Raw genomic sequence first — 10,816 nt, 5'->3', positions numbered from 1 at the left:
GCCCCCCCGTCTCCGGGGGCGCAGATCTGGGCAGTCAGGCTGCGGGATGCTCTCACTCGGTGAAGGAAGGAGAGAGGACAAAGCAGCAGAGGGGAGACAGGTGACAGTGACAAGGGCCACCCCCACCCACCCTAGACATCCCCAGTCTGCCAGGGGAGCAGGGCTGCGCTACGACAGGCCTCCAGAACCACCCCCACCCTCAGCTCGAGCGACCTTCCGAGCAGGTGGGTCCCTCGGGCAGGTCGGAATTCGTGACGGGAGGGCAGGCGCAAGCAGTCATGTCGTGACAGAATCAGGATGGAACCCAGCAGCCTGTTCTCGGCAGAGAAGAGGCAAACCACCTAAGAAGGGGGGGGGGTGTCATCTGGGGGCAGAGGCCACGGCCCTGGGCTCCCCGACCTGGGTCATATGGGGCTGGCAGCCGGGACAGGGGCCATCGGGTCCTCTGGGCCCCTGGACGAGAAATCGGGTGGTGCTTGCTCCCTCCGGGTTGGGGACAACAGCCCAGGGTCCCTGGTCAACCCTGCCCCCTCCCCCCACCAAGAAGGAGCTGAGAAGCTGCTTGAGGCCCACACTCCCGAGGCTGGGAAACATCAGGAAGCAGGCCAGGCCCAGCACTTTCTGCAGGAGCCGCACGACGGTGGGGGAGGAGGGGCGGTCACAGCCCATCACTGGCGGCCAGACTGACCCTGTCTGGGGGCCAACCTCCCGGGAGGAGAGCCAGGCCCTGGGGACCCCCAGACCTCCAGGGTGGACCGCGGAGGCCCTCCCCAGGACATCAGGATGGAGCTGATGAAGAGCAGAGTTCTGTGCGATGCAGACGACAAGTGGAGAAGGTCCTCCAGGAAGCGTCTCGAGGTCCTGAGCCGAGGAAGGGGACAGAGCCGGGGGCGCTGACAAGAGGGCAGGAAGGGCCCCAGAAGACGGGGGGACGGGAGGAGGGAGGCCGACACAGGTCCTGAAGCGGGGAGACCCGTGCCTGCAGCCAGGGCTCCCTGATCCGGGGGCCGGTGACAAGGCCCCCTGAGAGGACAGACAGACACGGACCCCAGAGACACTGGGTGTCCGGAGAGGTCGCACGCTGGCATCCACTCCAGAGGCAGCCCCCTGCGGTCAGCGCCCACCCGGGGCAGGAGATGGGCTCGGAGGGGACGTCAGCCCAGCTGCCCACGCAGGGACCCTGTCGTAGCGGCTCCTCCCGGGGGCTCCCGGCGGGGCTGGGCACACTCGCAGGGCAGGCCGGGTGCCGGCCGCCACACAAACCGCTGGGGCACATGGAGGCAGCGTGCTGTGCTGGTTTATGGCCTGAGCTTCGTGAAGGCGGCCCCAGAGGAGGGCATGGCACCTGCCCCAGAGACCACGCTGGGGACCGGGGACTGGGGACCGGAGCCGGGAAGAGGCCCACGGCACACAAGGGAACACGAGCCCGCTGAGCTCTGTCACCCGGGGGTCATGAGCGACACAAATGGTCGCCCTCCGAGCCCGAGAGAGTCGCCCAGCCACAGGCGTCAGGTGGCCGGGTGACAAGGTGGGGAGGTCACAGGCAGGGCAGTGGAGAGGGGCTGGGGAAGCAGGGAGGGAGAGGCGAGGCTGGCCTTCCAAAGCCAAAGAAAGGCACAGGGACCGTGACGCTGACGGGATGCAGGTGGAGGGCGCTCCAAGTGAGCAGCGAGCAAAACGGCAGGAAGGCCAAGCCGGACGCACGTGAACATGGGGTGGGGGGTGGGGGGAACGGCCGAGCGAACCGTCCCCTCAGCTCTTTTTTCTAAAACTCAGTCTGACAGTCCTTGACGTGTACCCACTACTGAATTTGAGTCATGCTTAGAGTAGTGATTTTTTTTGTCTTTTTGTTTTTTGGCTTTTTAGGGCCGCACCTGCAGCATATGGAGGTTCCCAGGCTAAGGGTCGAATCGGAGCTATAGCCGCCGGCCTACACCACAGCCACAGCAACGCCGGATCCTTAACCCACCGAGCGAGGCCGGGGATCAAACCCGCAACCTCATGGTTCCTAGTCAGTTTCGTTTCTGCTGCACCACGACAGGAACGCCAGAGCAGGGATTTAAAAGTGGGTTTAACTTCCGGGTAGAACTAGTGGGAGCTTCAGCTCCTGTAGCAACTGGAAACCTTCCAACACACACCCCACCTCACAGAGGCTGCTGAAGGCTCCAGAGACGGGGCCGAGGGAGGGCAGTGGGGGGCCTGGAGCCACGAACCAGGTGCTCGGCTGGTGGCCATGTCACGTGCTGAGCGTGGCTGAGGGGCTGGCCCAGGAGAGCGCGTCCCGCTCTCACCCTTGGGTCCCTTGGAGGCAGAGACCAGAGTCCAGCTGAAGCTGCCAGGCAGGCTCGGCCAGTTTGAGCCTGACCGGGTCAGGTGATGGAATCCTTACCTGCCCATCAGAGGGGCAGCTGGTCCTGGGGGGGGGGGGGGGGAACACCTCTACAGTCCCACGTGCCTGACAAACAGACACACCGTCAGGCACCCGACAAACAACCACGACCCATGCGCGATCCGCGACGGTGGAGTAAGAGGAAGCGGGATGAGGGCGTGAGGCGGGAGATCCCAACAGAGAACTGGCGTCTGACCGCCCAGAGGAGCCACAGCCAGACACAGCAGCGGCGAGGAAAAAGGAGGCCCCTGGTGGTTCGGCGAGACAAGGACCCGGAACTCTTCCTGCTGCAGCTGGGGTCCCTGCTGTGGCGGGGGTCTGATCCCCGGCCAGGGACCCTCTGCAAGCCCTGGGCAAGGCCAAATATATATACATGTTTTTTAATATTTACATTTACATATTATATATACAAATATAACATTATTTATAAAAGAGCCACACTGGCATTTTGGAGGTGAAGAAAAATATATCTGGAATTTAAAATTGATCGAAATTAAAAACTTGATCTTAAAAAATCCTGCTGAATGTGAAAGGCCTCCGCGGGCAGGCCGAGTGCAGGTGTGAGAGGACAGGGGCCTCGGCTGAGACGGCAACGAACAGCAACCCCAGACCTGACGGTCACGCTGCCAGATTCCCGACGGCTCAGGAGGCACCCGACGAGGGTGAGGAAAGGCACCCACGCCCCTGCCAAGAAGGAAGACCCCGTGTGAGCCTCCGCTGGCTCACGGCTTCTCTCCTAGAGGCGAGTCTGATATTTTTAACATGAAAGAACCTCTTGGTGTTTCTGCGGAGACCGCTAAGTCCAAAACCAAGCGGATGGCGAATGCCCACCAGCAGACAAGGCGGACAAGCGCCAGGGCCACTGGCTGGCCCGACGTGTGCAAAACAGCCAGCAGGTCCCGGGCGCTCGGGGCGCTCTCCGGAGGAGGCCGAAGGGCGGCCAAGGGCAGGTCTGCGCGCTCCACAGGGAAGCAGATCCTCCGGCCGCGAGCCTCCGGATGCCACAGCCCCGTGAGACCCTGAACCAGAAATCCAGCCACGCCGCTCCCCTCCCGGACCCTCAGAAACCACGAGAATAATCTTAAGAGGCGATTCTCCTTTCCAGCTGCCACGTCTTGGAGCCACCTGTCGGGCGGCAGCAGTAACCCACACAGCCGGCTCCCCGAGTCGGAAGCCCAGGTGACGCATTTCATCCTTCCTCTCGGACACACGTGTCTGAAAGTGGTGACATTCCCGAGAAGCACCAAGGGAGCCCAAAGAAAGTAGAAAGGCTGGCAGAGAGCAGGGGTGGTGAAACTCAACAAACTGGTTGTTTCGAATATGCAAAAAAGAGGAACCCCTGGCGAGAGCAAGGAAAACAGAAAGGAGACGCCAACTGCGGCGGCGAGAAAGGCGCCGGAGTCAGAGCCCAGGTGTCGGAGGAGAAGGGAGGGTACGGTGAAGTCTATGCGGACAAACCCAACACGGAACCACTCCTGGAGACACATTCGCCAAAGGCGACACAAGAAGAAACAGAAAGTTTGAATTCTCTTCCGTCTGTTAAAGAAATGCAGTCAAAGACCTCTTCAAGGTCAAGCCCTTATCTCACCTGCTGTCAGAGGCTGAGCGCCAGAGACAAAGTGGGGCCGAGGCCGTGTAGCCTGGTGAGAGCTGGGTGCCTGGCGGGGGGGACAGGGTGAGGGGACAGCACCGCTGGGCCGGGGGGGCGGGGTCGCTCACCAGCGGCCAAGCTGGTGCCCCAGTGAGCGGGGTGGCGGCTGGGGAAGGGGGGCTGCAAGTGGAAGCCATGCAGCTGCTCACAATATTGTCCTTTTAATGCAGCTCAGCCTCCTGCGGCCTCGGACAAAGCAGAGCAGGCGGAGACGTGACCCTCGCAGCCCCAGCGCACCGGAGGCGCCCCCCAGAAGGGCAGCGAGTGGCAGCCCAACTCCCCACGGGAGAAGACGCCGCCGTCTGCTCACGGGAGAGTGACGCTCTGTTGTCAGGATGTGTACACGTCTTCGGATGCTCAATATTTCGTGTTAAAAAATATATTCCGAGACTGTGACGCCGCCGGGCCGAGCGAGTGGCTTCCAGAGAGTGCCGGGCATCGGGGGTTCCTGCTCAGGGTCGACCTCAGCTTCAGTTTCATCACCTCGGCCTGCAGGCTCCTGGCCTTTGGGGAGAAAGGACGGGCAGAGGTTAGCTCGGCAGGACCCGGGCTGGTGCCGTGGGGTGGGCAGTGCCCGTCCCGCAGGGCCTGGCGTGCACGTCTCCGGCCCCTGCTCGCCCCCATCGGCTGGGCCAGAAAACCAGGAGGTGGACAGGGAGGCACGTGGGCCTCAGGGGGACAGGAACAGGGCAGGCAGGTGTGTCCCCAGGCAGAGCCCCCCCGCCAGCAGGTGGTGACAGCCCCCCTCCCCTCCCCCTCCTCCCTCAGTTCTGACTCCCTGGGGCAGCACCCCAGACCCCCCTCCCCCCAGGCAGGTCCCCGTCCCCCCAGGCAGAGCCAACACCCGGGCCTGTGTCGTGAGGACCAGGGAGGGCTCTGCTGCCCTGGACCCTCTGCTTCCGTTCTGCCCCCCAGGGAAGCCTGTGCTCCTGTAACATCACGTCCTTAGCTCTCCGTGTCCCCCAAGTTGTCCTGGAGTCCCCAGGCAGGGAAGCCACTCGAGGTCCTCCCTGTCCCCTGGGAGACCCTCCGTCTGGGCTCTGGGCTCCCGGCTCCCCTTCCTCTGGGGCTTGCTCCCTCCTCCAGGGTCCCCCCAGCCTGGCACGTGCTCTGCCGGCTCCAGGGGGCTGTGGGGCGGGGGGGGCGCCTGGCCCTGCCCTCGAGAGGGCCACTGCCACCCCTTGCCTGGCCTTTGCATGTGACTGTGCATCCGGCCCCTCCCCGGGAGCTCCTGGACCTTGGAGCCCATTCAGGACGCCGAGCTGTGGTCTGGGCACGTGGCCACCTCCAACCGGGAAACAGCCTGGAAACTTCCTGGAAACCTCCCCGGATTCTCCGCCGTGAGGCTCTAGTACCTCGGAGGTCAGGCCTCTCGGGGGATGCCGCGCGCGCCTGAGGCCTCTCTCTCGGGAGAACGTGCCGCCCCCTCTGCCACCGGGGGTTCAGTGAGGCCCCTCCAGTTTTAGAGAACGGGTGCTCGGAGAGACAGTGTGCGTCCCTCGGATTTTTAATAAAACGAGTTACTTTCGAGTCGAGCTGACAAACACTTACAGTCTGCAAGTCCCGGACGGCCTTCCTCGTCTCCCCGAGAGGCGCCAGCCCCCGGGGCCTGCTCCTGCGGTCGTGCCTTTGCTGGACGTGCTGGTTCAGCTTTTCCTGTAAATTCCCCTCGTGGAAGGTGCTGGGGAAACAGGGCGACAAGGACGTGATGCTGCGCATTAGGCGGTGGAGCCGTTTCCACCCCAAGAAGCGGGAAGAGGTCTCCCTTTTCCCGAGGCCGCCCCTCCCTCGGCTCCAGCCTCCCCGCCCCGCTTCGCAGCCACCAGACGTCGGCTCTGCTTTAAACACATCACATCCACGGAAGACGCTGCACTCCAGGACGCTGCACACGCGCCACTCGAAGGAAGAGGATGTGCCTTTGTTTTCACGTGAAATGCCCAGTTTTGATAAGTCCTTAAACAGAACAGAGCACAGCACTATGTGGGACCTTAAACATATCTTGCTCTGCTGGCACCAGGGCTCCAGCTCTGGGTTTGTACACATTGATTTTTCTTCTTTCTTATTGGTTTATTTTTAATTGAAGCAGAGCTGGTTTACAGGGTTGTGTTAGCTTCAGCTGTACAGCAAAGGGATTCAGTTACACACACGTGTCTATTCTTTTTCAGGTTCCTTCTGAAAGGAAGGAATATAGGTTATTATGAAATACTGGTTATTACAAAGTGTTGAGTGTAGTTCCCTGTGCTGCGCAGTGGGGCCTCGCAGGCTGTCGACCTCGGCTGGTAGCGTGTCGTATAAATTCGACGCTCGGTGTGGCCCGAAGCCCTACCTGGGGCCTGTGGCGGGAAGGGCAGGAGAGCCCTTGGCACCAGCTCAGCGTGGAGCCTGGGTGTGGCCCCCTGAGACCCTAAGGCCAGCACCGTGGCCTCCTGAGTCCTGCAGGGCAGGCTCAAGGGGACGGCCCGCACCCTCCAAGCACCTCGACCCCTGCCCTTAGTAAATCCCGCCACAGGGCAGGGGCTGTGGGTGGACAGACGTGGTCTGCAGGCGGCTTGCTGAGGGCCCATGGGGGACGTGGCTTCCCCCGAGCACGTGAGAGGACACCCCAACACCATCCACGTTGCTTCAATCCACCCCTACGTGGATGGGTTATTCTGAACGCAGGCCTGCGGCATTTCTCCCAGTTCCAGGCGGGTGGGAAGAATGACCCACGACCCCAGTCCCCGGGTCACACCACGACAGCCTTCCTCCAGCCCCTCAGACCAGAGCTGGAGCACATGGCCAGGAAGGCGGGGAGGGCGGCGGGAAGCCTCGCTGGACCATTCCTGGTGCAGACGTGGGCTGAGCATGGAGCCAAGAGCGCGGGAGGCGGTAGCCTGCCAGGACCCTGGGCGCCGCTGTCCGGGGGCCGGGCCTCAAGGGCCGAGGGGACACTGCAAACGTGCTCACTGGAAGGCAGGGAGCTCTGTTTCCCCGGCTCAGCGCTGCCCCCTCCCGAGCGCCCTGGCGCCTGGATGCTGAGGGGCCCAGGGGACAGGGCAGTGCAGAGGCACCTGCAGGGGCGGGTGGAAGCTGAGTCTGGAACAGAGTCCGACCCGTGACCCACCTTGCCTCCGGACTTGTGTGCCATGATTTCTCTTTGCTTTGTCTCATTTTTCCGGGCAAATTCATGGGCGTTTTCTCATTATCTAGCAGACCGGTGGCAAAAGGAATCTTTGACGCCACCTGGAAAACACACACCATGTTCTCAGGGATCCGAGAAGACACAGCCATCCACGCTGCGCCAACCTTCGGCTGCAGCACGTCTGTGTCACCAGCCCCTGGCCTGGGCTCACTGCCACCCACCCTGGGCCTCTGTTGGCCGGGCAGTGGGAGGGCGAGGCTGGAGCCTGGGCCACGGGGCAGGTGGGCGGCTCCTGCAGTGGCCCGGGCCAGCCCAGGGCAGAAACACACCTCCAGGGGCCCTGAGTGTCTCACAGACCTGCCTGCATCAAGCCAGCAGGCCACGCTGACACGGAAGCACTCCCAGCTGACGAAGGGGGGTGCAAGCAGAAAAGGTGCTGCAGAAAGAGAGCCCGCTTTGCTGACAAACCGGCACAAACAGACTCTGAAAACGTGTGAGAAGGAGCCCAGCGCTGTGATTCCAGCGAGGTCGGCGTCTCCTGAGCCTGCAGGGACCAGGCTAGAGCGCAGGGGTGTCCCGCCAGCCGGCCCGCTGCGCCAAAAGGAGGCAAGCGCCAACTGCTTTCAGGGACCCCACGAGCCGCGGCTGGCAGGTCCCCCACACGACGGCGGCCCCGGGCAACGGTCTAGCATCTCCTACAGGACATTCCCTCGACCCGACCCTGCAGCCGCAGCGCTGGGTTTACTGGGTGCAGGTGGCCTGAGGCTGACTGTGAATGGGGGCACGTCCCAGGCGGGGTTCTCTGAAAGAGCAAAAAGCCCTCAAATTTACTTTGAAAACAACAAATTCCCTAAAACTTCTCGGTTACAGAATTACACGAAATGTCTAAATAGCCCTACAAATGCTAGAAAACCCATGAGGTCCAGGGCCTGCGGATGTCGCACCTGGACTCTGGTCACCTGGACCTGGGGGGCTGCGCCTGGATTTCCTCCACTGCCTCCTCCCCTGCTGTCCCTGGGTCTGCCTTTCAGGAACCTTCCATCCCCTCCTCCCACCTTGGGCATGTCTGGACGTCTGGCCAGTGCTTTCCTGCGTCCCCACCTTCTCAGCTCCCACCCCGGTGAGCCCGTCTCAAACATCCCCCTGGAGACGGCCTGGCACCGCTGAGGGTACCTGACACCTGTGCTGCTGGGTGCAGGCCTGCCTGGCGTGTTCTCATGCTCTGCTCTCTCCCTGGGCGTCTGCAGAATCGCGCCCTCTGCCACCTGCCAGCCCGGCCATTCCACGAGGCCTCGCACCTACACGGGGCCCTGATGGGATTCTGCCTCAGGCCAGAAGCTGGGACTCTCCCCCCGGGAACCACCAGGCCCGCTGCTGCCCCGACTGGACCCGTCTGAGAACCAGACCAACACCGCCGCTCAGGGAGCTGTGACGTGTGTGAGAGAGGGCACCTGCCCGTGTGGGGCTGCAGAGCTGCTGCAGCGGCAGGGCAAGCGGGGGCGCGGGGACTCCCGGGAGGCCAGCGGGCATCAGCTCCGGGCTTATCTGCCAGGTGGCCTCTGAGTGGATTACCAGGCGGACCTGCCACCTGCGTCATCCGCTCCAGCCCAGCACGGGCTCCGCTCCCAGGAGGTGCTTAAGATCAGGGTGGGGGGCCAGGTCCCGACCTCCTCCAGCCTCCCCGGGGGCCAGGCTGCGGAGGCAGCGGAACAGGAACTCCGCGCAATCAGGGCTCTTCTGGGGCTGTGCCAAAGGGAAGAGACCAAGCGTGGCAGCCGGCAGGGCTGCTTTTTAAAGGCAGACATTCATCTTTAAAACACTAAAAGCGTGTGATCTGGGCGGAACCCACAGCCACAGCCTCCTCTGCCCAGAGGAGGAGGAGGGGCTGTGAACACGAGGAGCAGGAGAGGGAGGGAGACGCCCGCGAGGGGGGCCTCGCTGGCCCTTCCGTCAAGGGTCAAGCTCACCAGCGATGTTCCTCAGGCCAATAAAACCGGTTCACCAAGGTCACAGGCAGGCTGCTGGGCCAGAGGCCCCGTGAAAATGAAAATGCAATGCTTTTAAAAAGCGGGCAGGAGTTCCCGCTGTGGCTCAGTGGCATAAGAACCTGAGGAGCACCCATGAGGATGCAGATTTGACCCCTGGTCTCGCTCGGTGGGTCAAGGATCCAGCGTTGCCGTGAGCTGTGCTGCAGGTCACAGAGGCGGCTCGGATCCCGCGTTGCTGTGGCTCTGGCGTAGGCCGGCGGCTGTAGCTCTCATTAGACCCTTAGCCTGGGAACTTCCATGTCCCACGGGTGCGGCCCCAGAAAGAACGTACTAAATGCTTAATGTGGCCTAAGGTATTGCAACCAAAGTCCAAATATGGGGGAGACACTGTGACACACATTTGTGACAAAAAGGTAACACCTGAAACGTAAAGAAAAGCTCAAACGGATTTGCTAACTCGAAGAATGAGGTAGAGGACTGGACCGGGGCGGGGCAGGCGGCTCCCGGAGCTCCCGAGCGGGGGCCAGAGGGCGGTAAATACAGAAAAGAGCCGGGCTGCTGCCCAGGGCCCGGAGTCCATACCTCCCCGCCGCGGGGCCCCTGCCGGAGGTGCGAAGGGAGGGAGGCTGCAGGCGCCGCAGGACAGCGGGACACGGGGACCAGGTCCCAGCATCCACTCCTAGAAAATCTCTCTTAAAAGCACTGGCTGGCTGGAGCCCACACTGCAGCAGGTCGGGATGGACACTCACGGGCTCCTGCCCGCAGCAGGCGAGACAAAGCCTGGGGAGGCCCAGGGGTGAGGCCGGGGAGGCCAGGACAGACGGCTTCCCTGGGCCTGGGCACAAGGTGGTCGGGGAGCCCCCAGGAGGCGGACATGGCTTCCCCCCCAGAGGAGGGTGTGGGGAGTGATGCTCGCTCCACGAGGATGCACCAAGGGCAGCGGGGGGCGGTCTGAGTGCCGCAAACAAGGAAGCTCCCAGGAGGCCAGGAGAGGACCATGGGGCTGCAGAGGGGGTGCCAGTGGAGGCCGGGGTCGGTGAGGCCAGAGTGCAGGGGTGTCTGCTGGTGGCCTCTGCTGGCTGAATGACACAGGCTACTGAGTGGTCAGATCTGCCAGGCGAGTGGCCTCTGTCCCGTGACTCGGGACGCGAGCACCCCCCTCTCCTTGCGGGGCCCCACGTACCGGGCTCCTCAGCCAGGGTGGGCGTCGGCAGAGCCCCTCCCTCCTCCTGCTGGCGGCCAGGGTCTGCTCCCGCCAGTCTGGCAGCGCCCCCTCGTTTCTGCGGAGACAGGATTGTTAAGGTGGCAAGAAGCAGCTGCGGGTGTAGCTTACAAGGGCTTCGACCCACTTCTAAGGCCTCACACAAAAGCCCTGCACCCCCGGCCCCTGCCCAGAGGGCGGGCACTGGCTGAACACACGGGCCGTCCTGGGGGCTCTGGACACAGCTCTGGGCAAAGCAAGGCACAGCTGAGCCCATCCCAAGCCCCCTGGGGCCGGGGACGGGCCAGGCCTCCCAGCCCCTGCCCAGACACAGGCCCGAGGCCTTTCCAGGGACGCCCGGCTGGGGCTACAGCCACGAGCTCCACATCCAAGCCCTTCACGGGTCTGCACGTGCTCCGAGAGGGCTGCCAACTCATCCACTTGCTCTCGGTCGCCTGAGCTGCTC

At 63.1% G+C, this 10,816-nt stretch overlaps 1 protein-coding gene and 1 long non-coding RNA gene across 6 annotated transcripts in view; one reads left to right on the top strand and one right to left on the bottom strand.

Moving 5' to 3' along the window:
* The first annotated feature begins 2,317 nt into the window (after nucleotides 1-2,317).
* LOC146397154 (uncharacterized) lies at nucleotides 2,318-9,648 on the top strand. Its single transcript, XR_014826879.1, has 2 exons — nucleotides 2,318-4,032; nucleotides 4,211-9,648. It is a non-coding gene; the product is annotated as an uncharacterized LOC146397154 (long non-coding RNA).
* LRRC27 (leucine rich repeat containing 27) overlaps nucleotides 2,756-10,816 on the bottom strand; it is a 28,503-nt gene continuing 20,442 nt past the window's right edge. For all 5 annotated transcript variants that reach the window (XM_084995411.1, XM_084995409.1, XM_005654153.4 and 2 more), the window contains 4 exons: nucleotides 10,333-10,429; nucleotides 7,144-7,262; nucleotides 5,592-5,721; nucleotides 2,756-4,544 (listed from right to left, as the gene is read on the bottom strand). In XM_084995411.1, the coding sequence (XP_084851537.1) occupies nucleotides 4,398-4,544; nucleotides 5,592-5,721; nucleotides 7,144-7,262; nucleotides 10,333-10,429 (493 nt within the window). In that variant the 3' untranslated portion in view covers nucleotides 2,756-4,397. The remainder of the gene's footprint in view (nucleotides 4,545-5,591; nucleotides 5,722-7,143; nucleotides 7,263-10,332; nucleotides 10,430-10,816) is intronic.

Source organism: Sus scrofa, chromosome 14, assembly GCF_054392235.1.
Source record: "Sus scrofa isolate SSC_HxYL_T2T_F1_AM1 chromosome 14, Sscrofa_HxYL_maternal_Yorkshire_Landrace_v2.0, whole genome shotgun sequence".
Taxonomy (NCBI): domain Eukaryota; kingdom Metazoa; phylum Chordata; class Mammalia; order Artiodactyla; family Suidae; genus Sus; species Sus scrofa.
The sequence above is the reverse complement of the archived record's forward strand: the minus strand, read 5'-3'. Positions and strand labels throughout refer to the sequence as shown.